At 43.6% G+C, this 20,827-nt stretch overlaps 1 protein-coding gene across 3 annotated transcripts in view; it reads right to left on the bottom strand.

Moving 5' to 3' along the window:
- LOC129508045 (protein HIRA) overlaps nucleotides 1-20,827 on the bottom strand; it is an 89,350-nt gene that overhangs the window by 13,192 nt on the left and 55,331 nt on the right. For 2 of the 3 annotated variants that reach the window (XM_055322935.1, XM_055322936.1), the window contains 8 exons: nucleotides 9,543-9,747; nucleotides 9,055-9,159; nucleotides 7,654-7,802; nucleotides 6,330-6,491; nucleotides 5,758-5,816; nucleotides 5,246-5,351; nucleotides 3,595-3,717; nucleotides 2,936-3,099 (listed from right to left, as the gene is read on the bottom strand). In XM_055322935.1, coding sequence (XP_055178910.1) covers nucleotides 2,936-3,099; nucleotides 3,595-3,717; nucleotides 5,246-5,351; nucleotides 5,758-5,816; nucleotides 6,330-6,491; nucleotides 7,654-7,802; nucleotides 9,055-9,159; nucleotides 9,543-9,747 — 1,073 coding nt within the window. Of the gene's footprint in view, nucleotides 1-741; nucleotides 831-2,935; nucleotides 3,100-3,594; nucleotides 3,718-5,245; nucleotides 5,352-5,757; nucleotides 5,817-6,329; nucleotides 6,492-7,653; nucleotides 7,803-9,054; nucleotides 9,160-9,542; nucleotides 9,748-20,827 lie in introns of all 3 variants that reach the window. The other variant, XM_055322937.1, reaches the window with a different exon arrangement.

Below are 20,827 nucleotides of genomic sequence, written 5' to 3'. Positions count from 1 at the left end.
ACTGGTTCCTCCATCAATTCACATCACCTCTGCTGACTTATCTAGATCACATCATGTTGCAAACTCTTCCAAAAGCTCCAGCTCCTCACAAGATCTCAGGGATCTCCTTCTTGTTCATCTGTCTCGCTTCATCTCGTATCACCCTCTCCTTTGCCTACTATGCTCCAGCCACAGTGGCTTTCATTGTACCAAGCCTGGTTTGCATTCGCTATTGCTTCTTTGTACCAGGAGACTCCAGGTCTCTGTAGAGCTGGCTCATTCTTATCCCTGGCTTTCATCCTAAAAATCCCCTTCTGTCTTCCCTGGCCACTCATTCCCAGGCACCCTCATCTGATTGTTTTGCTTATTTCTGGGCATAGTATAACCCATAGTCTAAAACTATCTTGGTGACTGAATTGCTTCCTTGCTTCTGTCTGCCTTGCTACCAGCCTGGGAGGTCCATGAAGACAGGGAAGGATCCTTCATCTTCTCCACTGAACAAACCCACAGCCCCTGGCAGGCAGCTCTCCTCAGCACAGGTGCGTGCATGGCTGAGCACTTCCTAGCCCTCTGATGCCAAGGATACAGATGCTGCCTGCAGTACGGTGCTGGCATCTCACCCTCTCACTGATGTTGGGGCCCAAGGCAGTGTGCTCAAGAAGTCTAACGGGGAAGAATTTGAAAGCACTTTGGCTTATTTTTCATCTCCACTTTCACTTTTCAAGACAGAATTCTTGTGGCAAGAATGAAAGCAGCACCTACCACTACCGTTGACTCCCACTGGCTTCCAGTGGAGTAGTGAACCGGACCCAGTAAGTCTTTGCATATTTCTCGGAGTCGGTATTCAAACCCTAATTACAGAAAAAAACAAAACAAAACAAAACAACAAAACAAAACAGAAATAGGAACACATTACAAAAAGAAATAAAAAATCAAGAATATGCTAAGTTGTGTATATCAAACCAGATTGAACAAATGTTTATTTTATTGCCTGCTTTGGGCAAAATGCCTCTTGCATGTCTCAAAGTTTGGGGCACTGAGACCCATAATGACAGACTCACTTATGAACCCACTCCCTTGACAGCATATACAGCAGCCCCTTGTTGTGCTGGGCCCATGGGAAAAATGAGATGTGGCCAGCTCTGGGACAAACTCCCCAAGGTGATGGGAAAACGCAGGAATTCTGGAAGGAGGGGAGTGGGCTGGTCAGATTTGTTTCACAGAAGATATACTGGGAGTGAGAGGAGATCAGCAGGTCAGGAGGCAGCCTTTAGGAGGTAAGAGATGGCAAGGGTATGAATTTAGGCTGAGGAGGTAGTGACGGAGCAAAGACAGGAGAAGCAGTCACAGCCTGTCAACTCCTGGGTTATGGCATAGCCACATGGAGTGCCAGAAATGCTGGTGGCAGAACCTGGGGGCCTGTCAACCCTGGCGGCAGCTGAAGCCACAGGAAATGATGAAATCACCCAAAGATGAGGGTAGAGAATTAAGAGGGTAATGCTGGAATCTGAGGAATTTTAGAAGTAAGAGGGCTCTCCCTTTATAATTTGAGGCCTTATATGGTCGAGGAAGCAAGAGATAGAGTAGAGGGGACTTGTGTATGAACATACACGTGTGGAAGATGGAAAAAGAGAAGCAAGTGGTAGAAGTGACCCCACAAGTGGGTGCAGGCGCCAGAAGAGGCAGCGACTTTGTGCAGAACTTAGGATGAGTCCCAATCAACACCCAGGATGAAGCAAATTAGAGGAGCCTAGAGAAGTCTCCCCAGTGGAATGGGGTATGAGGCCCAGATAGGACAGGAGCACCCCAGCAAAGGTATGGGCTTGGGAAGATTGAGTATTTAGAAGAGTCAGTGACCACGCAGGCTGGGCGACCACACAGGCTGGGCAACCACACAGATTGGGCAGGAAGAGAAAAATTAAACTTATCATTGGAGTCTGCTACGGAGGGGTGAGGGGCTTCAAGTTGGGTCAGCCATGTTTGTTGTCATCAGAGGTGTACATAGACACACAGTTATGTCATCAGGGGCAATCTGACATGTTTGAGTTCTGGGAGTGACATTTGCAGGGGCTCAGCATGTTTTTTTTTTCTTTTCTGTACTCTAAATTATAAATAAAATAGGGAGGCTGTTGTCAAAAGCAAATCAGGAAAGGCTGTGGTGAAGGCTGTTCTGTGACCAGGCCTAGAGCTGGGTGGTAACACAGGGAGTTTTTGGAGAGCTGGTTCCCAAGCCACAATCCTGGAAGCTAAGCTCAGCGAGGAGGAAGGCTAGTAAGAAACAACCTCACACTTGCCTAGAGGAGAGATGAAAGGTTGCCCTGAGCACAGGATGGCCACCTCTTCCACATACCTAGCTTTCTTCTGGCCAAAAGGGGAAAAGGAGGTAGTGGGGGAGATACTGGGAAGATACTGGGGGAGATACTGACAGAAGTGCTGGCAGGAAAAGCTGGGCTGGAAGGCCATGAGGAGGTGCTGGACAGGCTGGCCCTTCCAGGGCAGAAAGGGCTTTGAGGGAGAGAAATGCAGGCTCATTGGATGCTACCAGAAGATGCCCTTCCCTGGAGTGACTGGCTGACCCCTGAAGCTCCAGAGTGTGAGGGAGGGCAGGAGTATGAACATCTCATCTGCTCCTTTGGAGCATGTCTATCTGAACATCTTGTGTACCCACCCCCTCCTGCTGCCAATCCTCCTGACCCTCAGGGCCTACCTGATTCAGGATCTCAGAGCCTATAATGGGTTGGGTGCCTGCTGAGAGATGGGGGCTGAGGGCCGTCTTGCTAATGGTAGAGCTGAGGGCCAGAGGCTCTGGGGGTGAACATAGGAGACTCAAAGGAAGGAGAGTGCAGAAAGCCCTAGGCCACTGCATCTGCCTTGATTCATGGGTTTCCAGGAGGGTAATGTTGGGATAAAAACTCAGTCAGGCCCAGGAAGATGGAAGGGCCACCAGAAACCTTACCTTCGTTCACAAGGTACCGAGCGTAGAGAAGGAGCCAATGGCGGTACTCATGGCTAGACTGCAGGGTGAGTGCCGCCGCAACCTGATTCTCCAGATAGGCCAGGGTGGTCTCCTGCTGCACTACATGAGGCACGGAGAAGAGCCGGGCTGCCTGTCTTCCTGAACTGCAGAGACCGGCAAAGCAAGCATCATGAGGCAGTGGGCACTGCAGGGGTTAGGAGGCTGCTACTGTGAGCCCCTGGGCACCAGTAAGGAGCCAGTAAAGGGGCAGGTGTCAGATTCCATGATAGCTAACCTGTTCCCATGTCCTAGCCACAGGCCTCCTGGCCACTCAGCACCTCAGGTATATCCCACCCCGTACCTCCTATCTATGCCCCTGAGGTGACAGATCAGCAGTTCATTCCTTCCCACCCAACATACTGCCCATCAGAGTGTCCATGACTCATAGCACCTCAGACCGCCATCTGCACCCTGAAGTGACAAGGCGGGTAACCCAGTACCCTGAGATATTACCCAGTGTGGACTCACAACCCTTGGCACTCTCGAGCCTGCTTGTGCTAAATAGCAGCTAGGCATAGGGGGTGGGTAGTTAGAGAGCAGGCCTGGGTGGGACTGTGCTTCATGACCTGGCCACCTCTCCCAGCACTTGGGTCACCTACGTGGAGGCACGGCCCTGGACTATGGCTAAAGGTCCGGAGCACAGCATGGCGTCCTGGGGAGGCAGGCTGCTCCTGAAATCCGCACACTGGGCCAAGGAGTCCTGCTTGTCAGAAACCAGGTTCCTGGGGAGGCAACAGCAGGAGCAGAGGTCAGAAAAACCAGGAGGCCTGCTAGAAAGGCTGGTGGTGAGGCTGCCAAGAAGCAGGCACCACATGACCCTCTGCCAGAGTGCCAGCAGAGGCTGAGTATCACTGCATTCTCTCCACAGGGCCCTCAGGGACAGGTTTCATAATGAGTCAAAATCAATGACAGTGAAGGTCATCAACAGGGACCACCTGAGCTCTGTGATCTCAGAACTTGAGGAGAGGGGCCTGTGTATGAAATGAGTGTATGATGCCTAACCTGCCCGGGGGTCCACATGGCCTGGCCCCTGGAAGCTCCCAGGAATGCCAGGCTCTAGCCTTCCTGAGCTTCTCTACAGCATTCCAGACAGTCAGCTCTTCACCTTCTCTGGACCTTTCACATCTTTATTGAAAACATTCAACCCACACTTTAAAAATAGTTGGGTGTGTAAAAATGTGTCCAAAATACCAAGCCAACATTTTCTTCTTAAATAACCAACCTGTTTTCATTATTAAAGCAATCACATATAATACACAAGAGTTTGCAACTTGGAAGAGCTGGGAATGGGGAGTTTTGGGTTGTTTTTTTCTTTTAAAAAGATTATTTTATTTTTTAATTTAAAAAAAATTTTTTTTTAAAGATTTTTTAAAGTAACCTCCACCCCCAATGTGGGGCTTGAACTTACAACTAAGAGATCAAGAGTTGGATGTTTTAAAGACTGAGCCAGTCAGGTGCACCACCCCAAACACCAACCTTTTTTTTTTTTTTTTTTTTAAACTTAAGAAAGAAATCTCAATGGGAGGATAAACTTGTACCTAGCAACTCTTAACAGAAGAGGTCTGGAAGGCAGCTGGTTTGGGTATGTAGGACCAAAGGTGGAGGCAGGAGAAAAGAATTTCTGAGTGGCTGGTACACAATGTATATACTTCATATGTCTGGATTAAAGTCTTAGAGGAGAGGGCACCTGGGTGGCTTAGTTGGTTAAGCATCTGCCATCAACTCAGGTCACGATCTCAGGGTCCTGGGACCAAGCCCCACACTGGGCTCCACGCTCAGCATGGAGTCTCCTTCTCCTTCGCTCCTTCCCCCTGCTACTCATGCTTTTCTTTCCTATTCTCTCAAATAAATAAATAAAATCTTTAAAAATAAAAATTTTGGAGGAATAGAGATTTTATAAATACAGAAAAGGGCTCTAAGTTCCAAAACGGGCCGAGAAAAAACACAGACCATGACACACGGTGATTATGTTACCTTACTAATTTGCAAAGTCAGCCAGAAGTGCTACTTAGCTTCTGCTAAGATACAAAAATTGAGAAATGGTGGTGAAGCTGCCCATGGGGACAGTGGGGCCTGTACTGGCAGATTTGAGCACTCTCCTCTAGTGGACAGGGGCCCAGCAGGTCTGCCACCACGGTGTTCACTCTAGGGCCTGTCAGGAGAAACTGAGCCAGGCAGGCCTGACCGCTTTTGTTCCAGCTCAGATGGATACTCTCTCAGAGGGGCAAGACCAGGAGCTGGCTTACTTACCATGTAGAAAGTGACGGATTAAAGCAGTATGCCTTCCCATCGGACAGGTTCATCACTGGAATTCCATGCTGTGTCAACAAGATCTGTGACACCGTCATATCACTTCCTGGGGAGACAGCACAAGAATGGATTCTGGGTGCGTTATCAGCAGGTGCCTGCATATGCACCTAAGGAAAAATGCAAATCACAGCTTCCACAGTCCCAGCAACAGGTGCCTTAACACTGACTCACAACAAGGCAGTCACTGTTCTACTCTGTGCATGCTGGTCTCACTGCCACTCAGGCTGCTTGTCACCTCTCAGGGACCCATTCAACTATGCCCCTGGAGAGAATGCATCGCCCTCCAATCTAAGTACACCCCCTACAACATGAAATACCTTGGGCTGGGCCCAGAGCTTGGTTCTCCATCTAGGCTGAATAGGGTGCTTTCAGGTCAGGAACCCAAGCTGCCCTGCCCTGGTATGCCCTGTCCCCACCCCAGGGAACAAGAGGTGGTCTACTACTGAGGTTACCTGCCAAGATGGAGTGTAGAGATTCTTCTTTCACCACAACCACCTGTCTGTGAACATCCCTAGGAGGGAGATAGGGAACAGCTTACTCTGCAGCTGGGGTAAAAGCATCAGAACATGCCTCGGTAATAAGACCCCACTCCATGGTCCCTGGTGCACACCCAGCCCTGCTTCCCTGAAAGGGGCTTCGTGCTACAAATGGCTTCTACTATGTGTCACTAAGTGGCACTATGCTACCTCTGCATAAGTCTATAGCAGAGGGTCTAGGCAACAGAGCTGTCGGGACTGCCACCAACACCATGTCAACTCTGGGAGAAGTGCTGCCATGCTCTGGTAGCTAAGATCACCTTCCTGGGCCCTAGCACATGCAACCAGGCATTGTGATTTGTTGTAAGCATGGCAGCAGGATGGCTCAGGGATCCTTAGGCATTAAGATCCCCAGGCCAGGAGGGCCCAAGGACATGTCTGCCAAGTGGCTTCCTTTGTTGCCTTCCATATTCCTGCAGTGATGGGGGATCTGCACAGCTCCATCCTATCCTGCTTGGAGCCCACTCCACCCGGGACCTGCCTCTCACCAGACAGACAATGTGGCTGCAGCAGTGAGCGCCATGACGTAGGAGCCCGTGCAGTGCAAAGTAGAGATTGGGGACGGCAGGAGGATGGGAGGGAGGAGGCGGCGACCACAGGCGGAGAACACGGACAGCATCCTCTTTTCACAGGCGACACATACCACGTCACTGGAAAGGCAGAGAGGGAACAGGTGTCACAATCATTGGGAGAGGCTGTGGCAGAGGCAGCAGCCCTGAAATGCAGCAGCTTCCTTCTGTCTGTGCCTGCCCTGTGCCTACTGTAGTCTTCCTCTGAGCAGGCGCAGCCAAGGGACAGAGGCTGTGCAAGGGTTTACTGCAAGGACTGCAGAAGCAGGGTGGATGGAGCCTAGCCTAAATAAGACCTCTGATTAAAAAGAATGTGTTCTCTTTCCCTTCAGGGGCTGCTTCAGCTTTTCTGAGCTCACATTAATGCTGATCGAGGGGGAGCCCACAGAACAGCCAGCACACAGGTCTATTTGCCCTTTGTGGATGCCTGGGATTGGGAAGCTCAGTTTGCTCATCTTGGCAGAGAACGAAAAGGAGATACAAAAATGATGGTTCCTTCTAAGTGTAATATCAGGGTCCCATGGCAACCCTGACCTAAGATGGAAGGCCAAGTACTTACAGACAGTATGAAAGCATTTAACAGGCAGCCTCATGATAACTGATTAAAGGTCTAAGTAATGTAACTGTATCTAAGCCAATTATCTTTGTAAAATCCTTCTAAGAGTATCAAATACAGACCCTAAGCCCCAGCAGGCACCTGAGGAAAATGCTGGCCCTTTTTCTAGATTAAGCGCATGTGAAAACCCCTCCAAGGAACTGTGGCCTCGAAGTCCATGGGAAGACTCTGGGGAACTAACCACTGAATTAAGGTGTACCCTCAAAGTGCAGAATATGGAGAGGGCTGGGCTGGGGACTCACAGGATAATTAGAAATCCATCCCGACCTCCCTAGATGAAAATCTGGGGTCCAGAGAAAGAACCATTCCATATCAGTGAGCCTGGAACCTGAGACTAGGAATCTGTCTAGGTAAGATAATCAGAACATCTGGATGGAAATCCTGCCTTGGGTGACCCTCTAAACTAGTTTTCCCACCTATAATATGGTGATAATTATGCTGACTTTATTAGGTCTTGGGGGACCAAGAAGACAAGCACATGCTTAGCCCAGGGCAAGGGATGTATGTATAGGCCTCTGTGGGAGCTAGCCTACAGGCAGTGCAATACCTCCTGCCTTGCCACATAGCATAGCACATGGTGCTTGCTTGACATTAAAAGCTGGGCTGGGCAAAGATCCTTCCCCTTACCAGCTGCCGGCAGCAGTGAGAATCCGGCTGGTGAGTACCGTCTCCCACTCCTTCCCTTCCCGGTTACACTTCAAACGACTTAGCTTCACGCCCCCCACGGCAGTCACTTCATTCTCCACCTCGATGTACATGGAGGGGTCAGAGCTCACCTGGGTGGAGGAAAGCAAACACAATGTCTTTTCAGGTGATGGTGGGCCCACTGAGACTTGGGTCATGTGCCAGGTAGGTGATCAGAGGCCCCAAAGCAGGAGGAGACACAGAGAAGCAGACAGAACTGGGTAGTAAAGAGGAGCATGGTGGTGTGTGCAGTAACAGAGTGAGACAAGAAGGCCAGAGGTCTGGATGTGTGGCCCCTAGGGCAAAGAGAGGCTGAGAGCTGGCTCAGCCTCATCTCTCATGCCTAGGGAGCTGATGCATGGATATCCCCGGATGGAAAACCCAGGCAGAATGGCTGAATGGTTTGCACTCATGTAGCCACAAAAGTGGGTGAGCTAGAGCAGAGGGCTGGATGCAGCTGGGAAGACAGGCCCTTTCACAGACTCCCGGAAACCAAGAACAGACCAAGCAGCACTCAGTGGTAAAGACCCTGGGTGGGGGGTTGGGAGTCAATGGCTAGAGTTTGGAAGGGGGTTTGTGTACCCTGGCTTTACAAGCAGTAGCAACAAGAACAAACCACGTGGATTCCTATCCTTTGGCCCAGAAGGACTTGGGGTGGGAAGGGCTGACATCGGCTTTCTGGTGTCCTATGAGGACCAACCTGCATGGGGCAGTATGTGGCCAGTGGAAAGTGACCTGCATGTGGGGTCCTAGGTTTCCTGAGGATGTGCACCTGAGCTGAGTAACAATAGGCATGAACCTATGGCATGTCCAAAGTCAATTGCTAGATGGAGTGAATGCAAGGCCTCTGGGCATAAAGGATTCTTTGTTCTAGAGCTGTGTTTTCAACAAGCACATGAACCTACGCTTCTACTCCAAGAACTCAAATAGGCCTGATGATGACTCTGCTCGGTCCTAGGAAGTAGACAGGGCCAGTGAACTGATTGGAAGATAGGCCACCATCATGCAGCCCAACTGCACCAAGCCTGAGGCTGCCAGGGCTGAGTGTGGGGCTCAAGGAGGCTTCCAGAGAGGATACCTGAGACAACCCTTGAAGGAGCTAGCCATCTAGAAGATGGCAGCAGGACTTTAAGAGCAAAGCACAGAGGAGAGAAATGTGAGGTGGGGGCAGCAGCAAGAGAGCTCCTGGGGAAGAGGGTACGGAGTTGGCCCCGATTAACTACAAGTTGTCCCAGAAAGTAATGGAGAGCCATTGAAAAGCAGCCCTAAGTCAGTGACAATTCAAGGTTTACACAGAGAGGGAGAACGTATGCATGCTTGTGGGGAGGTAGGAAGCCTGCTCACCTGGAGAGTGAATGCTCTTTGGGGGCCTGGCATGGGCAGTTTCAGTGCAGGTGCTGGTACAGACAAACACACGGCATCCTTCTCTGCGGTCAGGGCAGCTGGGGACTACAAGAGCAAAAATATCTCTAAGCCCCACCCCACACTATAGGGCAACGTCAGGTAAAGGTGAGTCACCTAGTGGTGAGGTCAGGCCAGTTCCCTAGGCATCTCCACCTACTCTGTGAGGGTGAAAGTGCAGATGAACACCATAAAGACCCCACTTCCATATGAATAGCTGACTCCAGGGAACCGTTCAAGGACTCTGAGTGGGCTGAGGGCAGGTGTGGGGGCCTGCATATCTATGCCAACTGTTCCACACTAATGAGGCACAGTGGCATGCACGGCCTCTCTCATCCCACTCCTCTCTCATCCCACTCGGGCATGTGCAGATCCCAGCACTGAGCTCACAAGGTAGGCTGGGGGAGACAGCATGGGCCTGCTGGCCTCACCTGGACAGACAAAGACACAGGCATGAGCCGAGAGTCCTTCCGAGGCCGCCCTTTCTTCTTCTTTTCCACTGTTTCCACTTCAAGCTCCAGTTTTCGCTTGGACAGTGAGGAGGGCTTGGTCACAGGGACCTTTTCATCACTATCACTGCTGCTCTCCAGGAGATCCCGGGGCCTCAGCTCTTTCACAAGGTTCTGCTCTTTCAACCTGCGCAAACACAGATACCCGTGGCTTTCTCCATATGACTATTAAGTTTGTAATAATTAATAAAATCCACATTCATCACTAAAAGTTAATAAATAAAAATAATAAAAAAAAGATTTCTGGTTTCTGTTCCAAATTCTGTTCCATCTGCAAAGAGCTTGGAAGTTGTCACTCCTAACCTCAAAGTAAGAGGAAAGGTGAAAATCAACTTTTCTTACATTCATCAGAAAAGTAAGGTCACAAGGCAAACTGCCACCCTAGAAACTGGAGCTAGCAGGTGAGGACAGAAAGCCAGAGCTTACCTGGAGTTGGAGCCCCTGGAGCCCTAACTGGTAGAAAGAATTAAAGTAACTGGCATACTGCTGGAGGCTGAGTGTAGACTGGCTTGTAAGTTAGAACTCTTGGGGGTTCAGTGGCAGAAGGGTACCCATACTTACGTTAGGTTTACCTCCAGGAGCTCTAACAGGCTCTCATAGGTGAAGATCAGGGATGGAAAAATCCCGTGTGTTTTGGGCTGGGGAAGGGGAAGAAAAACCTTAACAAAACCCTGCTCTTCAAGGGAAACTACTTTACTAGAGCCCCATGTGACTCAGGGGCAGGGCAATTAACCAAATATAGCCTAGGCACCCCCTACGGCCCCCAACCAGGCTAAGGAATTCTTCTGAAGGTCATGGCCCAGGGTCACAGGTCCAACAACAACAAAAGATTTAATCACAAGCTAATAGAATGCTTATTTTCCCCCAAACCTTACCACCAGCTCAACAGGGGTCTGGTATAACAGGAGTAGAATAACTAGTTTGAAGCTAGCAGAGAGTAGTTCGTGAGTTTTAAGGAAAGAAGCCGGCTCCATAACGAAGACTGCAAGGTAGAAGCTTCAAGTGCTAATGTAGAAGCTGCAGCAAGTTATCCAGAAGATCTAGCTAAGATAATTAGCGAAGGTGGCTATACTAAATGACAGATTTTCAATACACATGAAACAACCTTGTATTAAAAGTAGAAGCTGGGGATCCCTGGGTGGCTCAGCGATTTAGTGCCACCTTCAGCGCAGGGCGTATTCCTGGAGACCCAGGATCGAGTCCCCACGTCAGGCTCCCTGCATGGAGCCTGCTTCTCTCCCTGCCTGTGTCTCTGCCTCTCTCTCTCTCTGTGTCTCTTATGAATAAATAAATAAAATCTTTTTAAAAAAGTAGGAGCTGGGGATACCTGAGTGGCTCAGCAGTTTAGCGCTGCCTTTGGCCCAGGGAGTGATCCTGGAGTACCGGGATCGAGTCCCACACTGGGCTCCCTGCATGGAGCCTGCTTCTCCCTCTGCCTGTGTCTCTGCCTCTCTCTCTCTCTCTCTGTGTATCTCTCATGAATAAATAAAATCTTTTAAACAAACAAACAAACAAACAAGCAAGCAAGCAAGCAAGCAAGCAAGCAAGCTATCTAGTAGGACTTTCATAGCTGGAGAAGAGAAGTCAGTGCCTGGCTTCAAAGGACAGGCTGACTCTCATTAGGGGTAAATGCAGCTAGTGACTTTAAGTGTAAGCCAATGCTTATTTACCATTCCAAAAATCCTAGGGCCTTAAGAATTATGCTAAATTTCCTCTGCCTATACCCTATATAAGCAGAACAAAGTCTAGATGAGAGCATATCTGTTTACAATATGTTTTACTAAGTATTTTAGGCTCACTGTTGAGACCTGCTCAGAACAAAACAACAAAAAAAAGATTTCTTTAAATATATTACTGTTCATTGCCAATACACCTGGTCACCCAAAACTCTGATAGAGATGTATGAAATTAATGTTGTTTTCATGCCTGCTAACATCACATCTGTTCCGCAAACCATGGATCAAGTAGTTTTGACTTTCAAGTCATATTACTGAAGAAATACATTTTATAAGGCTATAGCTGCCACAGATAGTGATTCCTATGATGGATCTGGACAAATGGAAAACCTTCTGGAAAGGATTCATCATCTAGATGCCATTAAGAACATTAAAGACTCATGGCAAGGGGTCAAAATAGCAACATGAAGAGGAATTTGGAAGAAGTAAATTCCAACCCTCATGGATGACTTTCAGGGGTTCAAGACTTCAGTGTAGGAAGTAACTGCAGATATGGTGGAAATAGCAAGAGACGCAGAATTAGAGGGGGAACCTCAAGATGTGACTGAACTGCTGCAATCTCATGATAAAACCTGAATGGATGAGAAGTTGCTTCTCATGGAGGAGGAGAGAGAGTAATTTCTTGAGATGGAATCTACTTCTGGAGAAGATGCTGTAAGGATCATTGAAATGAGATCAAAGCATTTATAATACTACATAAACGTAGCTGATAAAACAGTGGCAGGCTTTGAGAGGACTGACTCTAATTCTGAAAGAGGTTCTGCTGTGTATAAAATCCTATCAAACAGCATCACATGCTACAGAGAAATTGTTCATAACAGGGAGAGTTAATTGATGAGGCAAACTTAATAGTCTTAAAGAAGCTGCCATTGCCACTCCAACCTTCAGCAACCATCACCCTGAACAGTTAGTAGCCATCAACACAGAGCAAAGACTCTCTACCAGCAAAAGATTATGACTTGCTGAAAGCTCAGATGATGCTTAACATTTTTTAGCAAGGAAGTACTCTTTTCCATTTAGGTATATACATTGCTTCCTTAGATATAATGCTATTATTGCACACTTAATAGACTACAGTAGGTTGTAAACAACTTTTAACATGTACTGGGAAACCAAAAAATTCATTTGACTTGCTTTATTGCAATATTCTATTTATTGTTGTGGTCTGGAACCAAACCTGCAATATCTCCAGCATGTGTCTGTATGACATTCTAACTCTAATTAGAAGAAAACTGGAGTAGCTATATGAATTTCAGACATAGTGGACACCAAAGTAAGGAAAATTACTAAGGATAAAGAGAAACATTACATAATAAAAGGGTCAATTTTCCAAGAAGACATAGCAATCCTTAATGTATACACGCCTAACAACAGATAATCAAAATACATCTGTCAAAAACTGATAGAACCACAAGGAGAACTAGACAACTCCACAATTATAAATGGAGATTTCAATTTACCTCTCTCAGTAACTGACAGATCCACCAGACAGAAAATCAATAAGGAAATAATTAGATGAAGGGTACTATAGTTTATCTGAATTTAGTTGATATTTATAAAATACTTCATATAACAAGAGCAGAATATACATTCTTCTCAAGATCACATGGAATATTCACTAAGTTAGATCACATTCTGGGTCAAAATACATATTCTAACAAATTTAAATGAGTAAAAATCATACAAAATATGCTTTAAACACACAACTGCACTAAACTAGACAACAATAACAGAAAGATCCCTGGAGAAACCCCAGAGATTAAACCACACACTTTTGAACAATATATAGTAAAAAAAAAAAAAAAAAAAAAAAAAAAAAAGCCTCAAGCGGAAAAAGTAATTAAATGAAAAAAAAAAAGTAATGTATCAAAACTTGTGGAATACAATGAAAGCAGTGTTTAGGGAACTTTATAGCAGAGAACCTATTTCATTTTTATTATGTTTTTAAATTTTTTTTTGAATTTTTTTATTCATTTATGATAGTCACACAGAGAGAGAGAGAGAGAGGTGCAGAAACACAGGCTGAGGGAGAAGCAGGCTCCATGCACCGGGAGCCCGATGTGGGATTCGATCCCGGGTCTCCAGGATCGCGCCCTGGGCCAAAGGCAGGCGCCAAACCGCTGCGCCACCCAGGGATCTCCTCATTTTTATTATTTTTAAAAGATTTATTTATTTATTTATAGAGGTGGGGGAGGGACAGAAGGAGAGAGTCTTAAGCAAACTCTGTACTAAGCATGGACCTCAATGAAGGGCTTGATCTCAGGACCCTGAAATCACCACCTTAGCCAAAACCAAGAGTCACTGATAACTGTCAAGTATGCACTCCCTTTATTATTATTTTTTAAAGATTTATTTATTTTAGAGAGAGAGAGAGTATCCAAGAGTGAAAGTAGGAGGAAGGACAAAGGGAGAGAATCTTCAAGCAAACTCTGCTGAGCGTGAACCCAGACATGGGGCTCAATCTCCTGACCCTGAGATCACAACCAGAGCCAAAATCAATCTGGTTGCCTACCCAACTGAGCCACCCACGCTCCCCAAGAATGCCTATTTTAGAAAAGAAGAAAGACGTGAAATGAAAAACCTAAACTTTACCTTTAGGAACTAGAAAAACATTAGCAAGCAGAAGGAAATAAATAATAAACAGCAATAATAGTAATATAATAATAAGGCCATAATAAGCAAAGTAATATAAAGCAAGTAGAAGAAAATAAATAGTAAAAATTAGAGGAGAAATCCATGAAATTCAAAACAGGAAAACAATAGAGAAAAATTGGGGATCCCTGGGTGGCTCAGCGGTTTGGCACCTGCCTCTGCCCCAGGGTATGATCCTGGAGTCCCGGGATCGAATCCCACATCGGGGTCCCTGCATAGAGCCTGCTTCTCCCTCTGCCTGTGTCTCTGCTTCTCTCTCTCTCTGGGCCTCTCATGAATAAATAAAATCTTAAAAAAAATAGAGAAAAATCAATTAAATAAAAAGTTGGTTCTTTGAAAATAACAATAAAATTTATAAACTTTCAGCCAGGCTAATCAAGATAAAAAGAGAACACAAATCACTAATGTCAGAAATGCAAAGGGGCCTTCACTACTGCTCCCACGGACAATAAAATGAACATAAAAGAGTATTATGAATAATTCTAAACCCACAGATTGGATAACTTTGATGAAACGGATCGGTCCCTGAAAAAAACAAAAAACTAAAACTCATATAAGGAAAAATAACTAATCTGACTAGGCCTAGTAAAGAAAATGAATCAACAATTAATAACCTTCCAAGAAAAAAAAAGTACCAGGTCCACATAATTTTACTAGTGAATTCTACCGAGTATTTAAGGAAGAAATTATACCAATTCTCTAAAATATACTCCAGAAAAGAGAAGCAGAGGAAATAAATCTAACACCCACGAGGCAAGCATTACCCAAATATAAAAACCAAATACTCATAAGAAAAAAATAAAACTATTACAAGAAAAAAAAAACCTTTTGGACATAGATGCAAAAGTTTTCAACAAAATATTGGCAAATCGAATCCAACAATGTATAACAACTATATACAGTAACCAAATGGGGGATGCCTGGGTGGCTCAGCAGTTGAGCCTCAGCAGTTTGGCTCAGGGCCTGATCCTGGATTCCCGGGACTGAGTTTCGCATAGAGCTCCTTGCATGGAACCTGCTTCTCCTCCCTCTGCCCGTGTCTCTGCCTCTCTTTCTGTATCTCTCATGAATAAATGGAAAAAATCTTAAAAAAAAGAAAACAAAACCAAATGGTATTTATTCCAGATATGCGCACGAACTCAAAATTCAAAGTGGTTAATATAATCCATCACATCCAATAAAGCTAAAGAAGAAAAATCTTATAATCATATAAACAGATGCTTATATGATCTGGCATTTGACAAAACCCAACATCCATTCATGATAAAAACTCCTAATAAACCAGGATTAGAGGTGAACTTCCTCAATTTGATAAGGGATATTCACAAAAAACCCTAGAGCTAACATCATACTTAATGGTGAGACATTAAATGCTTTCTCCATAAGACTGAGAGGGCAAGGATGTCCCCTCTCACTGCTTCTATTTAATATGGTACTAGAAATCCTAGCTAATGCAATAAGATAAGAGAAAGAAATAAAAGGCATACAGGTTGGGAAGGAGAAATAAAATTATCTTTATTTGCAGATGACATAATTGTCTTTAGAAAATATCAAAGAATCAAAGACAACAACAAAAAATGGAACTAATAAGCAATTATGGCAAGGCTATAGGATATCAAGTTAATATACAAAAGTCAAGGGTGTGGGTGTAGCTCAGTTGGTTAAGTCCTGCTTTCAGCTCAGGTCATGATCCCAGGGTCCTGGGATCGAGTCCTGCATTAGGCTCCTTATTCAGTAGGGAGTTTGCTTCTTCCTCTGCCCTTCCCCCCTGCTCATAATCTCTCTCACATAAATAAAATCTTTTTTTTAAAAAAATTTATTTATGATAGTCAGAGAGAGAGAGAGAGAAGCAGAGACACAGGCAGAGGGAGAAGCAGGCTCCATGCACCGGGAGCCCGATGTGGGATTCGATCCCGGGTCTCCAGGATCGCGCCCTGGGCCAAAGGCAGGCGCCAAACCGCTGCGCCACCCAGGGATCCCTCACATAAATAAAATCTTAAAAAAATATATGAAGAAAGTCAATTGCTTTTCTACATACCAATAATGAACAACTGGTATTTGAAATTCTAAATACAATACTATTTACATTAGTATCAAAAAAATGAATTAGATATAAATCTAACAAAATATGTCTAAATTCCATATGAAGAAAACTATAAAACTCTGATTAAAAAAAATCAAAGATCTCCATAAATGGAAATATTCCATGTTCATGGATAAGAAGAGTTAATATTGTTAAGAGGTCAATTTTTCATTATTTGATCTAGAAATTTTTTTTTATCTAGATATTAAATGGAATCCCATTAAAAGCCCCAGGAAATTATATTGTATACACTGATAAACTTATTCTAAAGTTTACATGGAATGATAAAAAAAAAAAAGCCCTAGAAACAGATCCAATCAAATATAGTCAAGTGATCTTTGATTAAGACAAAAGCATAGAAAGGATAGTCTTTTCAAAAAATGATGCTGGAACAACTGGACAACCACATGCAAAAACTGAATCTAGACACCTTACATCTCCCACAAAGATTAACTCAAAATGGAACAGATCTACATATAAAATGCAAAATTATAAAAGGAGAACTTAGAAGAAAATATGGCAGGAAGTCTAGATGAACCTGGGTTTGGCAAATTTATTTTTTACATTGCAGTGCTTACCATGGCAGTATAGTTACCATCTGTCACCATACAAAGTTATTATTGAATAATTATTGATTATTGAATATATTGGCAATGAGTTTTTGATACAATGCTGAAAGCACGACCCATGACAGAAAAAATCTAATTCAGTTGGACTTAATTAACATTAGATTGAATATGTTGGCAATGAGTTTTTGATATAATGCTGAAATCATGATCCATGACAGAAAAAAGTCTAGTTCAGTTGAACTTCATTAACATTAGAAATTTCTGCTCTAAGACACTGTTAAAAGAATGAAAAGACAAGCCAAAAACCAAGGGACAATATTTGCAAATAACATTATCTGAGTAAGGATTTGAATCCAAAATATAAAGAATTTGTAGAACTTGACAGTGAGAAAACAAGCAACTTAATCCAAAAAATAAACAAAAAATCTAAACGGGCACCTCACCAAGGAAGATCCAGATGGCTAATAAGCATATGAAGATAGTCAACATTAGGAAGTGTAAATCAGGGAACAGAAAATTAAAACAATAATGAGGGATCATTCAACACTTATTAAAATGGCTAAAATCTAAAAAACGTATAACTGTGGACAAGAATGTGGATCAAAGGATATCATTGTTGGTGGGAATTGCAGTCATTGTAAAAGACAGTCTGGCAGTTTCTTACAAAGCTAAATCTAGTCTTATCACACAATCTAGTGATTGCACTTCTAGGTACTTGCTCAAAACTGACTTGAAAACATGTATTCACAGAAAAAGCTACGCATGAATGTTCACAGCAGCCTTATACAATGTTTATACATACTGCCCCAAATGGAAGCAACTAAAGTGTCCTTCAATGGGGGAATGGATAAACTGTGGTACATCCATACAATGGAATATTACTTGATAATAAATGAACTATTTAACCATAAAAATGCATGTAAGAATATTAAATGGATATTGCTAAGGGAAAGACACACATTAGAAAAGGGTATATCTGGTATGATACCAATTATATGACATTCTAGAAAAGGCAAAACTATGGAGGCAGTAAAAAGTTCAGTGATTGGGATGCCTGGGTAGCTCAGTGATTGAGTGTCTGCCTTTGGCTGAGGGTGTGATCCCGGGGTCCTGGGATTGAGTCCCGCATCGGCTCCCTAGAGGGAGCCTGCTTCTCCCTCTGCCTCTCTCTCTGTTCTCTCAAGAATAAATAAATAAAATCATAAAAAAAAAAAGGTTCAGTGATTGTCAGGTGTTCATGGAGGAGGAAGGATAAACTCCTAAAGTACAAGGATATTCAGGGAGGTGAAATTACTGCACGTGGTGATGCTGGACACAAGACATTATACATTTGTCAAAACACATACAACTGTACAAGACAAAGAGAAAACTCTAAATGATGGACAGTACTTCATAAAATTAAAAAAATTTTTTTGAAGTGTAGGACTGACTACCTACTGGAGTGTAATAATGGAATGCAACTGTGTAGGAGAACATCCTTGCTTACAAAGTGACTCTCATACCAGGAAAGAGAGAAGTTTTGTGTTTCCATCATGTGTAGAGTAAAAGTAAAATCAAAACTGGCAAAAGTGACAAGAAATTGGTGAAACTAGGTGAAGGGTACAAAGGCATTTAATGGACTATGTTTCCATGTTGCTGAAGGTTTTCAAGTTTTCAAAACAAAAGTCAATAAAAAACTCCACTTAGAAGTCCTTGGTGCTGCTGATACAGAAACACAGTATCTCATGCATTTTCTTGCAATTCTCCATTGCAATCTGTGTATACATGTACGTGTACATTGTATGTGTTTAAATAGTGTTTCAGTAGTTCTTGGTGTCTTCACAAAGTTGTACAACAACCACAATAGAAGTTTCAGAATATTTTCATCATCTCAAAAAAAACCTCCCTATACTTCTTGGTATCATTTCTCAACTCTGGTCCCACCAATTCTCCCATTTGCCACAGCTTAACTTTCTATTTCCATAGATGTCCCCATTCTGGATATTTCCTATAAATGAAATCACAGAACAAGAGATATCCAGGATTGGCTTCTTTCACTTAGCATGTATTCAAGGTTCATTCATGCTGTAGAATGTACTGCTACTTTACTCCTTTTTAATGACTGAATAATATTTCTCTGTATGGATAGCCACACCTGTTTATCCATACTTTAGCTTATAGACATTTGCTTAGTTTCAAGCTTTGGGCTATTACACATAATGCTGATTTGAACATTCATGTAAAAGTTATTTGTATAGGCATGTTTTCATTTTTCTTGGGTGTTTTCCCAGCACTGAAATTGTGTCAAATGTTAAGTTACGTTTAACTTTTTATTTATTTTATTTTTATTTTTTTTAAATATTTATTTATTTATGATAGACATAGAGAGAGAGAGAGGCAGGGACACAGGAGGAGGGAGAAGCAGGCTCCATGCCGGGAGCCCGATGCGGGACTCGATCCCGGGTCTCCAGGACTGCGCCCTGGGCCAAAGGCAGGCGCTAAACTGCTGAGCCACCCAGGGATCCCCTACGTTTAACTTTTTAAAGAACTGTCAGACTATTTTCCAAAGTGTCTGTACCATTTTATATACCCACCAATTTCTTCACATTGATGCCAACAATCTATTTTTTGATTTCCCAGCAGTGTGAAGTATAATCTTGTGGCTTTACTTGTATTTCCCCAATAGCTAATAATGTTGAGTATCTTTTCATTTGCTTATTGGCTACTTGTATATCATATTTTAAAACATGATTTTTATTCATTTATTTTAGAGAGAGAGAAAGAGATTGTGAGTAGGGAGAGGGACAGAGGGAGAGAGAGAGAATCCTAAGCAGACTCTCCAACTGAGCATGGAGCCTGATGTGGGACACGATCCCAGGACCCTGGGATCATGAACTGACCTGAAATCAAGAGTCAGATGCTCAACTGAATGAGCCATCCAGGCACCCCTTGTATATCATATTTTAAAAATGCCCATTTAAATCCTTGGCCCACTTAAAAACTGCATCAGTCTACTATTGAGTGGTAAGAATATTTGTATTCTAGACATAAGTCCTTCCTTAGATACAGGATTAGCAAATATTTTCTCCAGTTCTACAGTTTTTTCCCCCATCATCTTGATGGTCTTCTTTAAAGCACAAAAGATTCAAATTTTAATGAAGTCCAATTTACCTTTCTTCTTTGACTGCTTGTGATTTTGCTGTCATATCTGAGAATTCATGAACAAATCCAAAGTCACAAAGAATTTTGTAGTTTGGCTCTTAAATTTAGTTCTTTGATCAATTTTCAGTAACTTTTTAAAAAGGATTTTATTGATTTATTCGAGAGAGAGAGAGAGAGAGAGAGGCAGAGACACAAGCAGAGGGAGAAGCAGGCTCCATGCAGGGAGCCTGACGTGGGACTCGATCCTGGGTCTCCAGGATCACGCCCTGGGCTGAAGGTGGCGCTAAACCGCTGAGCCACCCGGACTGCCCTGAGTTAATTTTGTATGCAGTGTGAAATAAGGATCTAACTTTATTTTTTTTGCATGTGGATATCCTGCTGTCCCAGCACCATTTGTTCGCAAGACTCTTCTTTCTCCATTCATTGAATAGTCTTGGCGCCCTTGCTGAGAATCAACTGACTGCAGACATGTGAGTTTATTTCTGGGATTTCAGCTCTAATCTTCTGATCTATGTATCTGTCCTTGGTAGTACCACACTATATTATTGTTCTGTACCAAGGTTTGAACTCAGGAAGTGTGAGTTCTCCAACTTTGCTCTTTCTTCCCAAGACTATTTTGGCTATTTAGGGGCCCTTGAGTTTCCACATGAACTTTGGGATCAGCTTGTCAATTTCTAAAAAGAAGCCTGTTGGAATTCTGCAAAGGAATTCCGCAAAGAAAAAAAAAAAAAAGAAAAAGAAAAAAAGGAATTCCGCAAAGGACTGTGTTGAATCTGTAGACCAATTTAGGAGCTACTACCATCTTAACAATATTGTCATCCAGAATGTCTTTCCATTTATTTAGGTCTATCTTTCAACAATGTGTTGTAGTTTCCAAAGTATAGTTTTTATACTGTATTCCTTTTGTTAAATTTAATACTAAACATTTTATTCTTCTCCGTGCTATTGTAAATAGAACTATTGTCTTAAGTTCTTTTTTTTTTGGATTGTTCTTTATAAATGTAAAGAAATGTAACTGATTTTTAT

The sequence above is a fragment of the Nyctereutes procyonoides genome, unplaced genomic scaffold (genome assembly GCF_905146905.1).
Source record: "Nyctereutes procyonoides isolate TBG_1078 unplaced genomic scaffold, NYPRO_anot_genome, whole genome shotgun sequence".
Classification (NCBI taxonomy): Eukaryota; Metazoa; Chordata; class Mammalia; order Carnivora; family Canidae; genus Nyctereutes; species Nyctereutes procyonoides.
Note: the sequence above shows the minus strand (reverse complement) of the source record. Positions and strands in the feature narration are given on the sequence as shown.